Source organism: Pipistrellus kuhlii, unplaced genomic scaffold, assembly GCF_014108245.1.
Source record: "Pipistrellus kuhlii isolate mPipKuh1 unplaced genomic scaffold, mPipKuh1.p scaffold_m20_p_3, whole genome shotgun sequence".
NCBI classification, from domain to species: Eukaryota; Metazoa; Chordata; class Mammalia; order Chiroptera; family Vespertilionidae; genus Pipistrellus; species Pipistrellus kuhlii.
In genome coordinates, this window is record NW_023425529.1 from 177730707 (window position 1) to 177747906 (window position 17200).

General features: G+C 46.9%; 2 protein-coding genes across 2 annotated transcripts in view; one reads left to right on the top strand and one right to left on the bottom strand.

The window, feature by feature from the left end:
- Nucleotides 1-17200, bottom strand: part of MTMR7 (myotubularin related protein 7) — a 90867-nt gene that overhangs the window by 41790 nt on the left and 31877 nt on the right. The window contains exon 4 of the mRNA XM_036454676.2: nucleotides 3967-4124. Coding sequence (XP_036310569.1) covers nucleotides 3967-4124 — 158 coding nt within the window. The remainder of the gene's footprint in view (nucleotides 1-3966; nucleotides 4125-17200) is intronic.
- Nucleotides 6974-8314, top strand: LOC118728300 (mas-related G-protein coupled receptor member X2-like). Its single transcript, XM_036454686.2, has one exon. The coding sequence runs from the start codon at nucleotides 6995-6997 to the stop codon at nucleotides 7970-7972; it is 978 nt and encodes a 325-aa protein (XP_036310579.1). The 5' UTR covers nucleotides 6974-6994; the 3' UTR covers nucleotides 7973-8314.

A 17200-nucleotide genomic window follows, 5' to 3' on the forward strand; every position in this document is an offset into this window, starting at 1 on the left:
TCCTTTTGAAAAGCAATGCTAAGGGACTCATGTTTTGCAGCCTCTACCGGGCAGGACTTTAAGTGACTAAATCTGAGTCATGTTGGTGGTGCGAATTCCAGATGAAAATATCATTAAAAATAGGAAGAACCCAGGTTCCCAAGAAAATATTATGCCACAAAATTTTCTTCCTGACTCAAGGGTGTGTCCTGTTAAAATTTTTTTCTTTGCTAACCTTGGGTTTTCCTTCCTTTCGTTTCCAGGCTGATCATCACCATCCACTGCAGCGGTTGGCTTCAGTGAGAGAACCGGCTATCTGGTCCCAGTGGCCAGATACTTTATAATGACTGAGACAAAGAGGCCCCAAATGGCTACTTGCAGTGTAAGGTTATGGGTGTTAGATTTACGTGACATTATGAAGAAAATTCAGTATCATGAAATTATCCATCCTATCCCAACTAACCTATGAATTTGAGATGCTCAGAAGAGCAACATCCAAGGACCTGGCCTGTAGGATATCCAGATTTATTACAAAGCTACAGCAACAATCTATACTAATAAAAGGGTAATATGCTAATTAGACTGAATATCTTCCGGACGACCTTCTGGATGCCCTTCCTGATGTCCTTCCCGATAAAGCCACGCTGACGGGGCCAAGGCAGAGGAGATTAGGGGCAATAAGACCAGCAGGGGAGAGCAGTTAGGGCAAACAGGCAGGCAGAGAGAGGAGTTAGGGCAAACAGGCAGGCAGAGGGAGGAGTTAGGGCAAACAGGCAGGCAGAGAGAGGAGTTAGGGCAAACAGGCAGGCAGGGGAGAACAGGCTTGCAGGCAGGTGAGCAGTTAGGAGCCAGAGGTCCTGAGGGGATCCAGATTTGGAGAGAGTGCAGGCTGAGTTGAGGGGACCCCCTTCCTGTGCACGAATTTCATGCACCGGGCTTCTAGTAATTAATAAAATGTAATTACTGAAATTGTACAGTGTCAAACTGTGCTGTTAGTAAAAAGACCTGAAATATTGGGTGGTGGGGGGGAAACACAATATACTAAAACATGAAATAAATTTGGAAAGATTGACAACTCAAAACTTCTGAGGATCAGAGGATACCCTGGGAACAAACGGCACAGAAATACCTTCTGAGAGGAGATCACTGCAACAGCCATACATGATAACAGATTGTTATCTAGAATACATAAAACAATTTCTACAAATCAACAAGGAAAGGACAACCTGAGAGGGGGAAACAAGGACCAAAAATATGAATATGAATTCACAGAAGAGCCAACTTGAACCTTCAATAAACACCAGCTCAGACTTGCTAGTGAGGAAGGGGATGGAAATAAAATCACACTGAGACCCATTTCACGCCAATCAGACTGGCATTTGTTCAAATTTAACAGTATGATTAGTTAATAAATTCACATGGCTGTAGAAATGAGTAATTTAAATATCTAATAATTTAAGTATACTATGGTACATTCATTTGATAAAATGTTATATGATTATTTAACTAATACACATCCTGTGTAGCAATACAGAAAATCCTTATAAAAGGATGAAGAAAATACTCAAAATTCAAAATATGTAACCAGAAATGTTGTCAATTAACAGGAGATGAGCTATAAATGGTCAGTCAGCACATACAAAGCATGTATATGAAATTAAAATGAGCTGAAACCGGTTTGGTGGTTTAGAGCATCAGTGGATAGAGCATCTGCCTGTGGACTGAAAGGTCCCAGGTTCGATTCCAGTCAAGGGCATGTACCTTGGTTGTGGGCACATCCCCAGTAAGAGGCAGCTGATCGATGATTCTCTCTCATCGATGTTTCTCTCTATCCCTCTCTCTTCCTCTCTGTAAAAAAAATCAATAAAATATATATTTTTTAAAAAAGAGAGAAAATTCACCTGCCTCACTATCAAGTTGTCCAATGATTTTTAAAGGAATAAACTCTTTACTGGTGAGGGTACCAAGAACCAAGCATTCTCATACACAACTCCTGGGAATTTACAGAAACTGCCACAACTTTCCTGCAGTTCTGGTGACAATATGTCCAAAATCTTGTGCAAACCTTCGGTCCTAGAAATTCCACTGATAGGAAGCTTTCTTTAAAAATAGTATTTTCAATGTGGCAAAGGCATAGTTCTCAGAATATTCTCACTATGTTATTTAAAATAGTGGTAAATAACAATAATCTAAATGTCTAAAATTGGAACTAGGTAGACCGACTATGATATAGACCTATGATGTAATAGTATATAATGTTTTAAACAATGTAAAATATATTTACTGGCCGAAAAATACTCACATTCTGCCATGTGAAGAAAGGCAGAATACACATAGTATGGTTTCATGTTTGTTATAGGTATTTAAATGGTTCCTTTCTGCTGTGTTTTCCAATTTTAAACAATGAAATACATTACTTATATAAAAAAAGTTATTAAACTATGCAGATGAGAAAAACATCTGAAGGAAAATGTTAAATCTTAACAGAAGAGTGTTAGGGAAAATGGGGTGGTGGGTGTGTATTTTTTTCCTCTCTTTTTTTGTAAATTCTCTGCAATGTTCTTACATTACTTTTATTACTTAAAATATTTCTTTTAAATGAATAGGAACAACAGTGTGGTGGTTGTGAGGGTAGAGGAAGAGATGGAAGAGGGCATGGAGGGGATAAATGGTGATGGGGAAAAAAATCTATCTATACTAATAAAAGGGTAATATGCAAATTGGACAGGACGCCTTCACTGTAATGACCAAACAGCAGGCTGTGAGGGGCAACAAGGCCAGCAGGAGGGTGAGGGATGACCAAATGACTGAACAGCAGGCTGCATGGGGCAACCAGGCTGGCAGGGGAAGCAGTGAGGGGCAAGCAGGCCAGCAGAGGGGGGCAGTGAAAGGTGACCAGGCCAACAGGGGGGAGTTGGGGGTGACTAGGCTGATGGGGGTGAGGGACATGAGGGGCGACCAGGCCAGCGGGGGTGGGGGGAAAGTTGGCAGTAACCAGGTTGGCAGGAGGGGCAATTAGGGGTGGCCAGGCTGGCAGGGGGGGCCATGAGGACTGACCAGGCCAACAAGGCGGGGGGTGGTTTGGGGCAATCAGGCTGGCAGGCAGAGGTGTTTAGGGGTGATCTAGCTGACAGGAAGGGCAGTTAGAGGTGATTAGGCAGGCAGGCAGGTGAGCAGTTAGGAGCCAGCAGTCCCAGATTGTGAGAGGGATGTCCGACTGCTGGGGCAGTTGGCAGCAACCAGGCCGGTGGGGAGGGCGGGGTCAGTGAGGGGCGATCAGGCCGGTAGCGGGTGGCAGTGGGACAACTGGCAGTCAGACATCTCCCGAGTAGTCCCTGATTGAAGAGGGTGCAGGCTGGGCTAAGGGGACCGCCTCCCCCCTCCCCTCCAACTCCCTGTGCACAAATTTCATGCACGGGGCCTCTAGTAAAATAACAATAAAAATAAAAATGAATGGGGAAACCGACACTGATCCCTAAGCCCACCATCGGGAAGAGCATGGGATTGGTGTGCCCCTCCTGCTTCCCTTCCTCCCCATTCTCCTTTCTGAGAGTGGAGACACATTTCTCCACATCTCTCCAGGGAAGCCTCCTGGTGACCTTGTGTACCAGTCACGAGCTCAGTGAGTACAGAGCAGAGCTGGTGCCAAACCGCCATCGGCGTCGCTGTGGCCGCCCCACTCATCACTCACTGCGCTATAAAAAGACTCGGTGGGAGGCGAGGTCCTGGCTGGCGCTCCCACCACAGGCTCCGCCAGGGGGTGCCACCATGGGGCCTGTCGGTTTCCTCACGCAGACTTTCCGGTTCTAGGAACGGGTAGGACATTCACCCAGCAAGCACCAAGAGAGACTCAGACAGCCACACGCTTGCATCTATAAAGAGCGATGGAAACGGACGGAGGGGCGAGCAGAAGTGTGCCATCTGTGTGCCATCAGGACTGCGTTTGGAGGGAGGATCTGCTGCCACCAAACACCCGCCTCCACTTACCCGGTAGTCTCTGTTCACGTCGCTGAGCTGCCAGTGCTCACCCGGGAGGCCCATGCGCCTGTACTCCTCGCTGAGGTCCAGCAGCAGCCAGCCTTGCTCCCTTTCTTCCTTATCCAGCTTGGGGTTGAACGAAAAGCAGTATAACTCCTCGTATTTCACTGCAAGGGAGAATAATGCCCGATCAAGCTCAGTCCCTGCCAGAACCGAAGCTCTTCAAAGCATCTCTGTCCGGCGGGAGCACACGGGCAGGCCAGCCCAGTCCTCGCCCCTGGGAACCCAGCGGTGCCCTGTCCCATGGGCAGGGCCGCCCACCTCCTCCCAGCAAGGACAGGGAGACCGGGATAGCCCGACTCAACCCTGCAAGAGCTGCTTTTGTTTTAGAAACAAGGTCTTCTCCATTTTGTGCTTTCTTTAAAAAAAACAAACAAACAAACAAACAAAAAAAACTTTTATTGCTTTCAGAGAGGAAGGGGAAGGGAGAGAGAGAAACATCAACGATCAGAGAGCATCATTGATTGGCTGCCTCTTGCACTGGGGATCGAGCCCACAATCCAGGCATATGCCCTGACTGGGAATCGAAACCATGACCTCCTATTTCATAGTTTGATGCTCAATCACTGAGCCACACTGGCGGCTACCATACTGGACAGCACAGATCTAAGCACTTTTTTTTTGGGGGGGGGGGAGGCGCTTTAGAAAGCAATTATATTTTCTGGACCACATAAAATATAAAGCATAAATATTAGTTAAGAACAGTTGCATTCATTAGAGGTCAAGGTTATGTCTACTGAGCTTGGACTTGGGAGGGCCTCTGGGAGATGGGCCGGTGCCCAGGCTGCTGCCACATTTTGATGCTCTCTGGTATTAAAAAAGAAAGCAGTTGGGAAAGCTGCAGGATATATTTATATGTTTGCACTGAAAACATCTGGGCTTTTTACGACCACATAAATGTCATGATTGTACTGCTTGGACAATATTTATAGGATCCCTAAAAAAATACCAACTCAGAGGGCACGGCACCCTGGTCAAGAGGGGGCAAGCTGAGGAACATGTAATGAAGCTCTTCTTTCGGTTCTGCCAGGATATCTTTGCCTTGTATGCCTCTGAGGCCAGACTCATTCCCTCTCCCCCAGTAAGAGCTAGGATTTGGTTCGTGGGCTCTGCTTTTCTCTGCGGGCGCATCGAGGTCCGTGCTGTCCAACAGAAACCTAAACAAGTCGTGTGCGTTCTGGTCAGTGTCCTTGTAGCTGTGTGAAAAAGCTGAAAGGAAACAATGACATTCATTTTACTAACGTAATTTATTTAACCCAATATATCTAAAATATTGCCATTTCAACATGGACATATTGTAAAATGTATTCATTGATATATTTTGGGTTGTACTGTCTTTTTTTTCATATTATCTCTTTATTATATAGGATACTCTTGTGTCCTCTGAAATAAACTAATGTGCATATATTACTCCTGGGAATAAATGGAAACAGATCACATGAGATCCATCCTGCAGGGCACTGAATGCCAAGGAAACTCACTTTAGCTATGGAAGCTCCTATTGCCTATTGTGTGGGCTTCCTGCACACTCCTACAGTGGGCAGAGACATCTGTCACAGGAGAACCAGTTAGGGTAAGATGGGGAGAGGAAGAGATAAGACATTGGACTCAAGGCAAATGTGAAGCATCTGGTGAGGCCCTTGTCTCACATCTCCAGAATCTCACTTGCCAGTGCCCCTTGGGCAGGAAGTCACACTGGCAGCCCAGCATCTTGATAAGCCTCTCTTGGACATCAGGTTCCAGTCCTGCTTCTGCAGACACCTCCTATCCGGGGTAGCAGAGCATTCTCTGGCGTTCAGCACTCCCTAGAAAGCTCGTCTTTTTTTACTCACCACCTTCAACCAGAAGATAATGCTCAGGTAAGAGTCAGCTCAGAACTATCTTCTCTAAAAGGCAATTTTGTTTTCTCTCTCTTAGTCCACATGGTCATGAATGCATCTTGGGGTGTAGTGTGCAAGGAGCCATGAGCACCCATGAAGGAGAGTCCAGAGACAAGAAGCCCCCTCAGGGAAGCTCTGGGTGCTGGCAGCTTAGGCTGTGAGATCCCAGGTCCTATGAGCTTCGGATACATGGTTTTCAAACCTGAATTGATGTTAGTAACCTCAGATTTCACACATTACCTTGCTATTCTATGAGTTTGTTTGCTATATGTAGGTACCTTTCCTGTACCAGGCAAAAACACAAGGCTACGAACAAATAAGACAGTTGAAGAGAATTGAATAAAAAGAATGTGTAGAAAGGATGAGCAAGATGAGACACCTAAAGATTCTTCATAATAGGGAGCTATTGCCCTTGGGCATCGTGAAGTGTAAAAGGTTAGTTAAGTTTTCAGAACACAGGGAGGGCTGTGGCTGTAGCAGTGGTCTTCACTATGACCCCAAAAAAAGGCCCACAGCCAGGGACTATCCCCTTAGGTAGAGTAACACCACCATGGCAAGCTCACAGCCTGACAGCGGAGAGGCAGGGAGTTAACCCTCCTCCTGCCCTCCAATCAGCTGTCAGGGTCACTTTTCCTGAAAGAAATCAGGAGGCAGAGGGAAAGGGTGCGCAGTGGTGAGGCGAAGACATGTGTCCTCCCAGGATGCAGCAGAGGATAGAGAGGCTGAAAAATGGAATTCGACATCCAATTGTACAGAATCCATTTTTCTTCATTGGTCCTTTATCCCAAGGACTTTTTCTCTCTCGCTGTGATTAGATCAACTTGTTCTTACATCTTATTTATCTGAAATGTTGGCACGCCCCCCACCCCCCTCCTGGGTATCACATCTTAGAAATACTCTCTCATCATAACTGCCTTGAGGATGAAATGTACGTTATTTTTCAGGGTGGTGGTAGACAAATATTTTTAAGAATTTTAATTTGTGGTCTCTGGAATCTCCATTCGCCACAGATGGGGTGGCCATGAGGGTCAGTGGTCATAGAGCAGGTGCTGAAGTCTTATTTTGTTTCCAGGCCCACAACGGCAGCGTTTCTGAGCATGGATATGACTGACCCAGCCTGGGAGACCGAGCTCACAACAACCTATGGAAGTGATCAGGTCTTTTATCAACATAATACAGGGGAAATGATCCTGAAAGTACTGATAGCCACCGTGGTCCTGGTGGGGCTGGCGGGGAACGCCGTGGTGATCTGGCTCCTGGGCTTCCGCATGCACAGGAATGCCTTCTCCGTCTACATCCTCAACCTGGCGGGGGCTGACTTCCTCTTCCTCTGCTTCCATATTATATCTTTTTTAGATTCAATTTTCAACTTAGATTTTGTCATTGGAGCAATGAGCAGATTTCTCCCACTTGTGGAAGAGTTTGCCTACATCTCAGGCCTGAGTTTTCTCAGCGCCATCAGCATGGAGCGCTGCATGTCTGTCCTGTGGCCCATCTGGTACCGCTGCCAACGCCCCACTCACACGTCCGCTCTCACGTGTGCCCTGCTCTGGGCCCTGTCCCTGCTGCTGAGCCTGCTGAAAGGGTACTACTGTATCCTGTTTTGGAGTGTGCAACAATTTTGGTGTCCAGTGTTGGATTTCCTCACTGTGGCATGGCTGATTTTGTTATTTGTGCTTCTCTCTGGGTCCAGCCTGGCTCTGATGACCAGATTGTGGTGTGGCTCCCAACGGGTGCCGCCCACCAGGCTCTACATGACTGTTGTGATCACGGTACTGGTCTTCCTCTTCTGTGGCCTGCCCTTTGGCATCCTGTGGTTCCTCATATCCTGGGTTCTATCTATTTCCTCCTTATATCTTCCCATGACTGTAGCACTCCTGTCCTGCATCAACAGCTGTGCCAACCCCATCATTTACTTCTTCGTTGGCTCCTTCAGGCAGCGATGGCGGAAGCAGAGACACACTCTGAGGCTGGTTCTCCAGAGGGCTCTGCAGGACACTCCTGAAGTGGATGAACCTGGAGAAAGCCTTCCTGGAGAAGCCCTGGAAATGTCGGGGAGCAGTCTGGGGCAGTGATAAAGAGCCTCTGTCCTGATCTGTTTGAAGTAACTTTCAGACTCACTGCTGCCCTGCCAGGCTTGGAAAGTTCCTAGTCTTCTCTCAGCCTCAGCCTCAGACTGCTTCAGTGATTCCCCAGTCTCCTCAAATAGGTTGTTTTTTTTTATCTGGTCATTCAAGTTTTTCTCAGAGAAAGCATTAGTCCAAACATTATACCTCTCCATTGTCTTTGACATTATCAATAAATTTCTCATGTGATCTGAATTTCTTTATTGAATGCTTTTTCTTTACAATCTTCATTGCAGCAAAAAGAATCCCTGTCTAAATCAGACAAGTCCAGGCCGTAACTCCTGGTTCTACAGCTCTCCTCTCCAAGCCTCAGTTAATTCACTGTAAAATGCTGTGAAATTATCTACTCATAAGATCATAGTGGGGAATAAATTAGAAAACAAATGAAAAGGACTCTTCCAGGTGCCAAATATGACAAATATTTCATAAACATCAACAGTTAATACATGTGAAGCCTCTAATATATTATTGACTTATGAGGTAATATTTAATAAGTTAAAACAAAAGAATTCTTGTCCTAAACCATAGATAGTCATTTAAAAACTAGAGGCCCAGTGCACAAAATTTGTGCATGGTGTGTGTGTGTGTGTGTGTGTGTGTGTGTGTGTGGTGTGTCCGTCAGCCCAGTTTGCACCCTCTCTAATCTGGGACCCTTAGAGAAATGTCCTACTACCCATCAAGGCCCGATTGGGCCTAAATAGGCAGTGGGACATCCCTCTCACAATCCAGGACTGCTGGCTCCCAACTGCTCACCTGCCTACCTGCCTTATTGCCCCTAACTACTTCTTCCTGCCAACCTGATCACTCCTTAGCCACTCCTTTACCAGCCTGATAAATACCTAACTGCTCCCCTGCTGGCCTGATTGTCCTGTCCTCCCCTGCAGGACTAGTTTTCCACAACTGCCCTTCTCTGCTGGCCTAGACACCCTTAATTTCCCTCCCTTGCCAGCCTGGTGCCCCTAACTGCCCTCCCCTGCCAACCTGTTCAACCACAACAGCCCTTCCCTGCAGGCCTAGTCACTCTCAACTACCCTCCCCTGAAGGCCTGGTCACCCCTAACGGCCCTCCCCTGCTGAACTGATTGCCACCAACTGCCTTCCCATGTAGGCATGGTTCCCCACAACTTCTCTCCCCTGCAGGCCTGGTCATCCCCAACTGCACTCCTCTGGAGGTGTGATCACGCGCAACAGCCCTCCCATAAAGGCCGGGTTCCTCCCACTGCCTTCTCCTGCTGGCCTGGTCTCTCCCAACTGCCCACCCCTAAAGGTTGGTTGCCCCTAACTGCTTTCACCTGCTGGTCTGCTTCCCCCCCAACTACCCAACCCGAAAGCCTGGTTCCCACTAACTGCTCGCTCCTGCAGGCCAGGGTCCCCCGCAACTGCCCACCCTGCAGGCCTGATCACCCACAAGTGCCCTCCCTGCTAGCTATCTTGTGCCAGGCATCTTGCATCTACATTGGGATGGCCATCTTTGACCACATGGGGGTAGCCATCTTACGTATTGGAGTGATGGTCAATTTGCATACAACCTAGTTATTATATAAGATTGTTTTTACCTGATTGGGTAGGAAAGGAAGATTGCCTACATTTCTCTCAGACTATAGGCCCTGTAGATTCATGCCGCAGCTTCTTCCTGTGTTAGAGGATGACATTATTAAAGATGGAGTCTAAGGGACATGTGCTCAGTGCCAAAGATATGATAGTGAACTACAACAACAAAGAAAAAAGACAAAGCCCAGACAGATCTAGTCAGCATTACTGAGTTTTGAGTTTAAAAAGGGAGACAAGCCCTAGCAGGTTTGAGTGGCAGCCCACAGACTGAAGGGTAGGGGTTTGATTCTCCTGGGTGAGTCTGCCCAGGCTGAACATGGCAAGAATTGACTGATTGGGTCTGTCCAGAGGCAAGAAGAAGTGCCTAGAATCTCTGGTCAGTTCTTAGCTGGTTTCTACTTCTTCTTCCACACTGGATAAGCTTCACTTTTTTGTTATTTTGTACTGTCTTTGAAATTCACACTTACCAATACATTTTTAAAAAATGTTTTATTGATTTTTTTTTTTTTTTTTTTTTTTTTTCCGGAGAGGAAGGGAGAGGAGAAAGATAGAGAGCTAGAAACATCGATGAGAGAGAGACATCGACTAGCTGCCTCCTGCACACCCCCCACAGGGGATGTGCTGGCAACCAATGTACATGCCCTTGACTGGAATCGAACCTGGGACCTTTCGGTCCACAGACCGACGCTCTATCCACCGAGGCAAACCAATTTCTGCTCTAATACATTTTTAAAAACTGATTTCAGAAAGGAAAAGAGAGAGAGAGAAAAAAAAAAATCAATGATTGGAGAGAATCATTGATCAGCTGTCTCCTGCATGCCCCCTACTGGGGATTGAGCCCACAACCTGGGCATGTGCCCTTGACCAGAAGCGAATCCAAGACACTTCAAGTCCGCAGGCCGACACTCCATCCACTGAGCCAAAGCGACTAGGGCCTTACCAGCACATCTTAGCTCATTCCAGGCACATGTCAAACTTTAGCAGCTACCCATACACATGGCCAGCGGCTACCACACTGGACAGTACAGATCTAAGCACTTCCGGTGATAGTGACTCGTGGCTGCTAACTCACCAAACCCTGTTTCGTCCCAGATTTGTTCTAGTTACATGTATGAACCACCTAGCAGGCGCCATGACGGGCCTCATCTTACAGAGGAGAAATCTGAGCAAAGAGACGCTGAAGAATGTTCCCAAGGTCACACAGCTAGCAACTGGGGAGTCTGCACTTGAATTACTAGGCAAACTGGCTGTTTAGTACATATTCCTACCCCTCCACACTGCTCCTCCAAGGCAGATCCTTCCCTCTTCGGCCCGAGCGGCCACCTTTGTATCTTGTCTCTCCTTGTTCCATAGCCTTAATCATCCCCTTTTTCTCCAGTAAGTGTCTTGCTCCTCAGCGTAGGTCCCACCTTTATTCCTTAGTCTGTTGAAGTACTCGGGGTGTGGACAAGGCAGTACACCTGAATGTGTGCATCGGGAGACCCTTCACGCGGTCTCAGTGATGAAGACTCAGCTTCCAGCGCCATGGAGACCGAGGTAGCTCATGTCCGAGGAAGAAGAAAGACAAGAGTCCCAGTGAACTCCCACACGTTCCCATCAGGCGCGCACCCTGTTTTGTGAAGAGCCAAGTTCAAAGACTGTGGGGTACCAGTGAGATAAGCTACATTCTGTCTCAGTTTCTCTGCCATATTTCTACACGTCAGAATTTAGGATACCGGTGATTTCAGCAAACAAGAAAATGCACACGCACAGACACCTGCACACACGAACACGAAGAAGCTGCCGTCAGTACACAGTGCTGCTTACCATCTTAGCTGATTGAGCCGACGGTGTAGAAAAGTGAGATTCTGCCCTGACCGGTTTGGCTCAGTGGATAGAGCGTCGGCCTGGGGACTGTAGGGTCGCAGGTTCGATTCCAGTCAAGGGCATGTACATTGGTTGCCGGCACATTCCCAGTGGGGGGTGTGCAGGAAGCAGCTGATCAATGTTTCTCTCTCATCGATGTTTCTAACTCTCTATCTCCCTCTCCCTTCCTCTCTGTAAAAAATCAATTAAAAGTATTTTTAAAAAAGAAAAGTGAGATTCTGTTCTGGGAACAGCCAGCTTGACCCTGACACATCGTTCCCATTGCTAAGTACCATGTTCATGAGTCAGGCTCTGAGAGCATCCCGCTGACCGCAAAGTGCAATCGGCGGAAGATGCCAACGAAGTCCCTTGAGAAGGCCAGTTTCCTGCGTGAAAGAAGAGCTAAGGAGTGAGGAGTAATTGTGGACATTAAGTTCCCTCGTTCCCCATTTACAAATAGGCCTATAGGTAGAAGAATTATCATCTACAATTACCGAGTGCTCTGTGCATGGTCTCACGCTTGTCATCACTGGCAAGAGGCAAGGACATTGCACAAATGAAAGCAAGGGTCATTAGTGACAGGCGTCAAGAAGATCGCTCTCCAGTTGGAAGACAGGAGAATGGATTTCTACTGGAGTTACTAGATTTTTTGCTTCCAGTTATTTTTCAAGAACAAGGGTGACCCACCACCCGTCCATCCAGTTTAAGTCAAAGCCTAGATCAGGGCAGGGAACCCAACATTTCTGTCAGTCAGAGCACAGTCTTGCGAATGTGGGCAAATGTCTCACCCGGAGGCCAGGCCAGGAGAAGTCTACCGGGGAAATGAAAAAGTGCCATGAACGCAGTGCCAAATGCCACGGAAGAGTTCCCATCCACAGTATCCTCTTCCCTGCCCCTCCAGCTCTTGCAAAATACCTCGCAGACTGTTTAGTAAGTGGCAGGGAAGTGAGTTAAACACAAGAGGAGGGCTAGAGAAACCTCTAGTCTGGCCAAGACCGGTTTGGCTCAATGGATAGAGCGTTGGCTTGGGGACTGAAGGGTCCCGGGTTCGATTCCGGTCAAGGGCATGTACCTTGGTTGCAAGCGTATCCCCAGTAAGGGGTGTGCAAGAGGCAGCTGATCGATGACTCTCTCTCATGGATGTTTCTAACTCTCTATCTCTCTCCCTTCCTCTCTGCACAAAATCAATAAAATATATTAAAAAAAAAAAAAAGAGAGAGAGAGAGAAATCTCTAGTCTGGACAGAGGCTGAACTGAGAAAACACTGATCTGCCCCTGGAGCAGGTCACATCCCTGACAGGTAGCCCCTCTTAGAACAGACGTGTTCCATACTCCGCTGGTTTTTCCCATCCCGGAGTCTGGGCCGCCCCGGCCCGCGTGGGACGTCGTTAGCTGTGGGGGCGGCAGGTTTCACAGGACGTGCCCCCAGGGGCCCATCACTAGGGGACATCACTAGGGGTCACAGGAGCTCCTCCCACAAGCCTGGGACCGGGGAGGTAAAGGGATGTGCGCCTCTCATTAAAACTTTTCTTCCGAAAAAGGTAAGTGTAAATTAATCTAGTATTTATGAACCTACTTAAATCATGCAATTGCTCAGCAAAGACAGGCTTGAAGGAGTTTCTATCTCTTCAGAGAGAAAAAAGATAGCTTCTGAAAACATGCCACCTTAAATTTGGAGTGAGCAGCACTTGGTCCATGTTTGCAGAAAAGCTAAATCAGTGTCTTGGGACTAAGCAGACAGCACACGTCCAGAGATGCGTGTTTCATGGATGTGGCTCCATGGTAGCCCTGTCGCTCATCACTAACACAGCCCGTGTCAACGCGGTGGCTTTGGCCACCCCAGCGCTCTCAGACCACCCCACTCACGGCTTCCCGGGGAAGATGCAGGCCATCAGCGGAAACCCTTTCCGCTTGGAGCCACTAAGCCCCCGGAAGGTCCTGCCTGGACCCCAACCTCCGCTGCTTCCCTCCCACACAGAGGGATCATCCCACCCAGCGAGAGGGCTGCGGGGAACACAAAGCACTCAGGGAAGAAGGAAAAATAGCCACGCTTGCTTGTTTCCCAGGAATCAGGATAAAGGTTATGAAAACAGAGTATTTAGGGAAAAAATATGGGGACCGTTTCCTCTTATTATAGACTGCCTAGGAGGAGAAGCAATTGGATGTGAAAATAAAAAGTACTTTACAAACCAAAAGGAAGCGTGTGACAAGCAGGGTAAAAACCGGATCATCACACTATGGATTGCTTCCCTTACACGTTTTTTTTTGTTTTGTTTTGTTTTTGTGTTTTTTTTTTAACTGAAAGGAAAAGCAAACACGAATCAGCAGCAGCTGAAGGGGAAGGGTGGGTGAGGGGAGGGAAAGTCACGAGAAGGACACAGAAATGTGGGCTTTTTAGGTTCAAAAGGAACAACCGTAAGTTCAATCGCTCCAAATGGTCTGCTTAAAGGGCGACTTAAAATAAATGAACCTGAAAGCCATTTATAGAGGGGTGAGAAGATAACACAGCTTTTATTGGATTTTTGCACTTAAAATAAAAAGGAGACTTTTCCTGTGTATTTTCAACAAAAAAAGCATTCAAATTAAACATCAGGATTGCGGAAGCTCACACTTAGGAGAAAAGAACTGTCAACTCAAGAGGTTGGTGTAATCAATAGGAAGGAAATGGCCACTGTGAAATCTGCTGACGCTGCAAGGACTAGACAAAGACTGTAAAAAATTATGTTAAGCAAATGACACTATATCAATTATGATATTTTATTTTTTGAATACACACACACACACACACACACTCACTCTAGAGGCCTGGTGCACAAATTCGTGCATGGGTGGGGTCCGGCCAGCCTGCCCTGATTGCAGTTGATTGGGCCGGGCCAGCTTGGGGGGTCAGGGAGGACTGTGGGAGACTGGCTGCCTGGCCCCATGTCCTGGTTGAACTCCCAGTTGAGGAAACAACTTGCATATTAGCCTTTCATTATATAGGACATATTATATAGGAAGAGAGAGAAATATCAATGATAAGAGTGAACCATTGATCGGCTGCCTCCTGCGGGCCCCCTACAGGGGACTGAGCCACCTAGGCATGTGCCCTAATTGGGAATTGAACCATGACCTGCTGGTTCATAGGTTGACGCTCAACCACTGAGCCACACCAGCTGAGCATTATGAAATTTTAAGAATTGGGGACGAAGATAAAATGAAAAAAATAGTTTAGTAAAAATGGGGAACTAAAAAAAGATGTTTTAAATGTTAAAGGGCCCACAAACACTACAGAGGGAAAGATAACTGTTACAAAAACAAACAGTAGGCAGCAAATTAGAAGAAGAAGAAAATATAGAACATGGGGAAAATGGAAGTCCTCTGAGAAATAGGGGTCTTTCTTTTAATCAGAAAAATGTACAACCTGATTCATACTTTGACTCTAACTTATTTTTTCACTTGGGCCACACCATTATTTTAACCTAAGTTATTTCTTTACTAAGAATTAAGGAACTCACTAAATTTGGCTACATCATTTTTATTCTGCAATCTTTATAGTCCATGACCAAATTCTTACCAATCATTTTTGTTGTTATTAATCCTCAACTTCACATCAATTGGTTGCCTCTCCTTGAGCCCCTACCTAGAGGCAGGGAACCTGAAACTCAGGTATGTACCCTTGACTGGAATCGAACCCATGTCCCGTCCATTTGAGGGCCAACCCTCTAGCCACTGAGCAACACCAGCCAGGGCAAATGCTGACCAATCTTAATTCATTAAAAAGGCAAACCAACAAAATGTCACCTAATGTGTTAGTCATTTGGCTTACCTTCCCCCCAGAAATCCTAATTCAGGGGAAAGAAAATCTCAAGATGTTTGGAAATATCTCCTTCAGAAGTCTTGACTCCAATGGACTCCCCAACATTTCTTCTTTTATTTAAAAAAATATATATCCTCTACAGGACCTTGTGTTAGCTATGTCCATAAAGGAAGCTGAAAGTATGTGATTTGTGGTGGTGACTAAGCACAGAGCTAAACTGTACCACCAGAACTCAAAGTATACCACACACACACACACACACACACACACACACACACACACCCTTTTCTGTCTTTTCTGATATACCTGGAGGAGGGGGAGGGTATTTTGTGAAAGATCCTTGGATGGCTCCGATAAGCCACCCCTGGACCCGGATGGCACCCCCTCCACCCCCATTCCCACCTCCACACAGACTCAAAACCCTACTTCCAAGGCTGTAGGCTGTAATCTGGCCTAATTTTAGCACTGCCCTGAACATTCAACTGTGGAACTGCTTGGGCCCTACTTCATCTTCCCACACTTATTAAAGCACTGTGGTTTATGTAAACTGTCACTTCTCGTTCCACTGTTCCAAAATGCTGGTGGCTTTTTAAAATCCTTTAAGATAATGGCTTTAATTTAATTAATTCAATAGATTCCTTTTTTGATCTAATAACTAACTTTCAAAAGTTCATTTTTAAGAAAAAGTGTGCATTTTAAAAACCAGGGGACGCTGTGATTTTCCCCCCGTGGGGGGCCCTCACACTCGCCATCCTCGGGGCTGGAGCGTGGCCGCCCTGGGATGTTCCAGCTGCTGGGCCCGCTCCCAGGTCTCCAGGCTATTCCTGAACCCCATTAATCCGGCCGGAGCTCATTTGTTATCCAGCACACACCCATTAATCAGTGACACAGAAACTGCCGGCCCACAACTGTCCTCGCATTCTCGGCCACAGGCAACCCCAAGTCCATCTTCCCAGACCTCTGTTCCAATTATAGTGCCGCCTCCCAAAAGTTCAGCCGCTTTCCTGGCTAACTCTGCGGTTCTTCTCAGCAGAGCAAGATGAGAACGCTCCAGCCAGCTGCCTTCACAGAGGAGCACACAGAGTCATCAGGTTCTGACAGCCCCTGGCACCGTTTTAACTTTAGCGCTTAGCTGTCTACCGATGGGGAAAATGGAAGTCAGGGCCCAAGAAACTGAGGACCCGACCCACTGCCTAGAGGGGCATCATCAAACCTCTGGATTGCAAAGCCTTCAGCAAAGTAACTACAAGCCCATATCCTGTTTCCTTACTAATGACTTCTGGGTAGCACTACCATGAAGATGACTTTTCCATCAAGGACCTCTTTTCACCATATTCTCCTAAGAAACTTAGGCATGTATTTCATTTTATTGATTTCAGAGAGGAAGGAAGAGGGAGAGAGAGAGAGAGAAATGATGAGAGAGATTCACGGACTGGCTGCCTCCTGCACACTCCACACTGGGGACCATGCCTGCAACCTGGGTATGTGCCCTGACTGAGAATTGAACCATGACCTCCTGGGTCATAGGTTGATGCTCAACCCCTGAGCCATGCCGGCCAGATGACATGTATTTCTTTTAAGCAATAAGAACCCATAGCTCACAGAGGCCACACAGGAAGACAAGACACACTTCTGTAGAAGTGGGTAATAAGCTACAAATCGGAATACCCAAATGAGGGATATATCACAACTAGAGGCCCGGTGCATGAATTCGTGCATGGGTGGGGTTCAGCCAGGACTGCCCTGATTGGGGCCGATTGGGCTATGGGGAAGGGATGTGGGAAGTTGGCCAGCCAGCCCCGCCCCCAATTGGGCTGGTTGGCTGGCTGTAATGAGTGTGATAGCCACCAGTTGTTCTGGTCATTCCATGGCTTGGCTTTTATATATATATATAGATACGTCTCAAATCAACCAAAACTGTCTTCCAAGAACATTTAAAGAGCTTCTGTTTAGGAGACTCAACAGATCCACACTTTAAATATC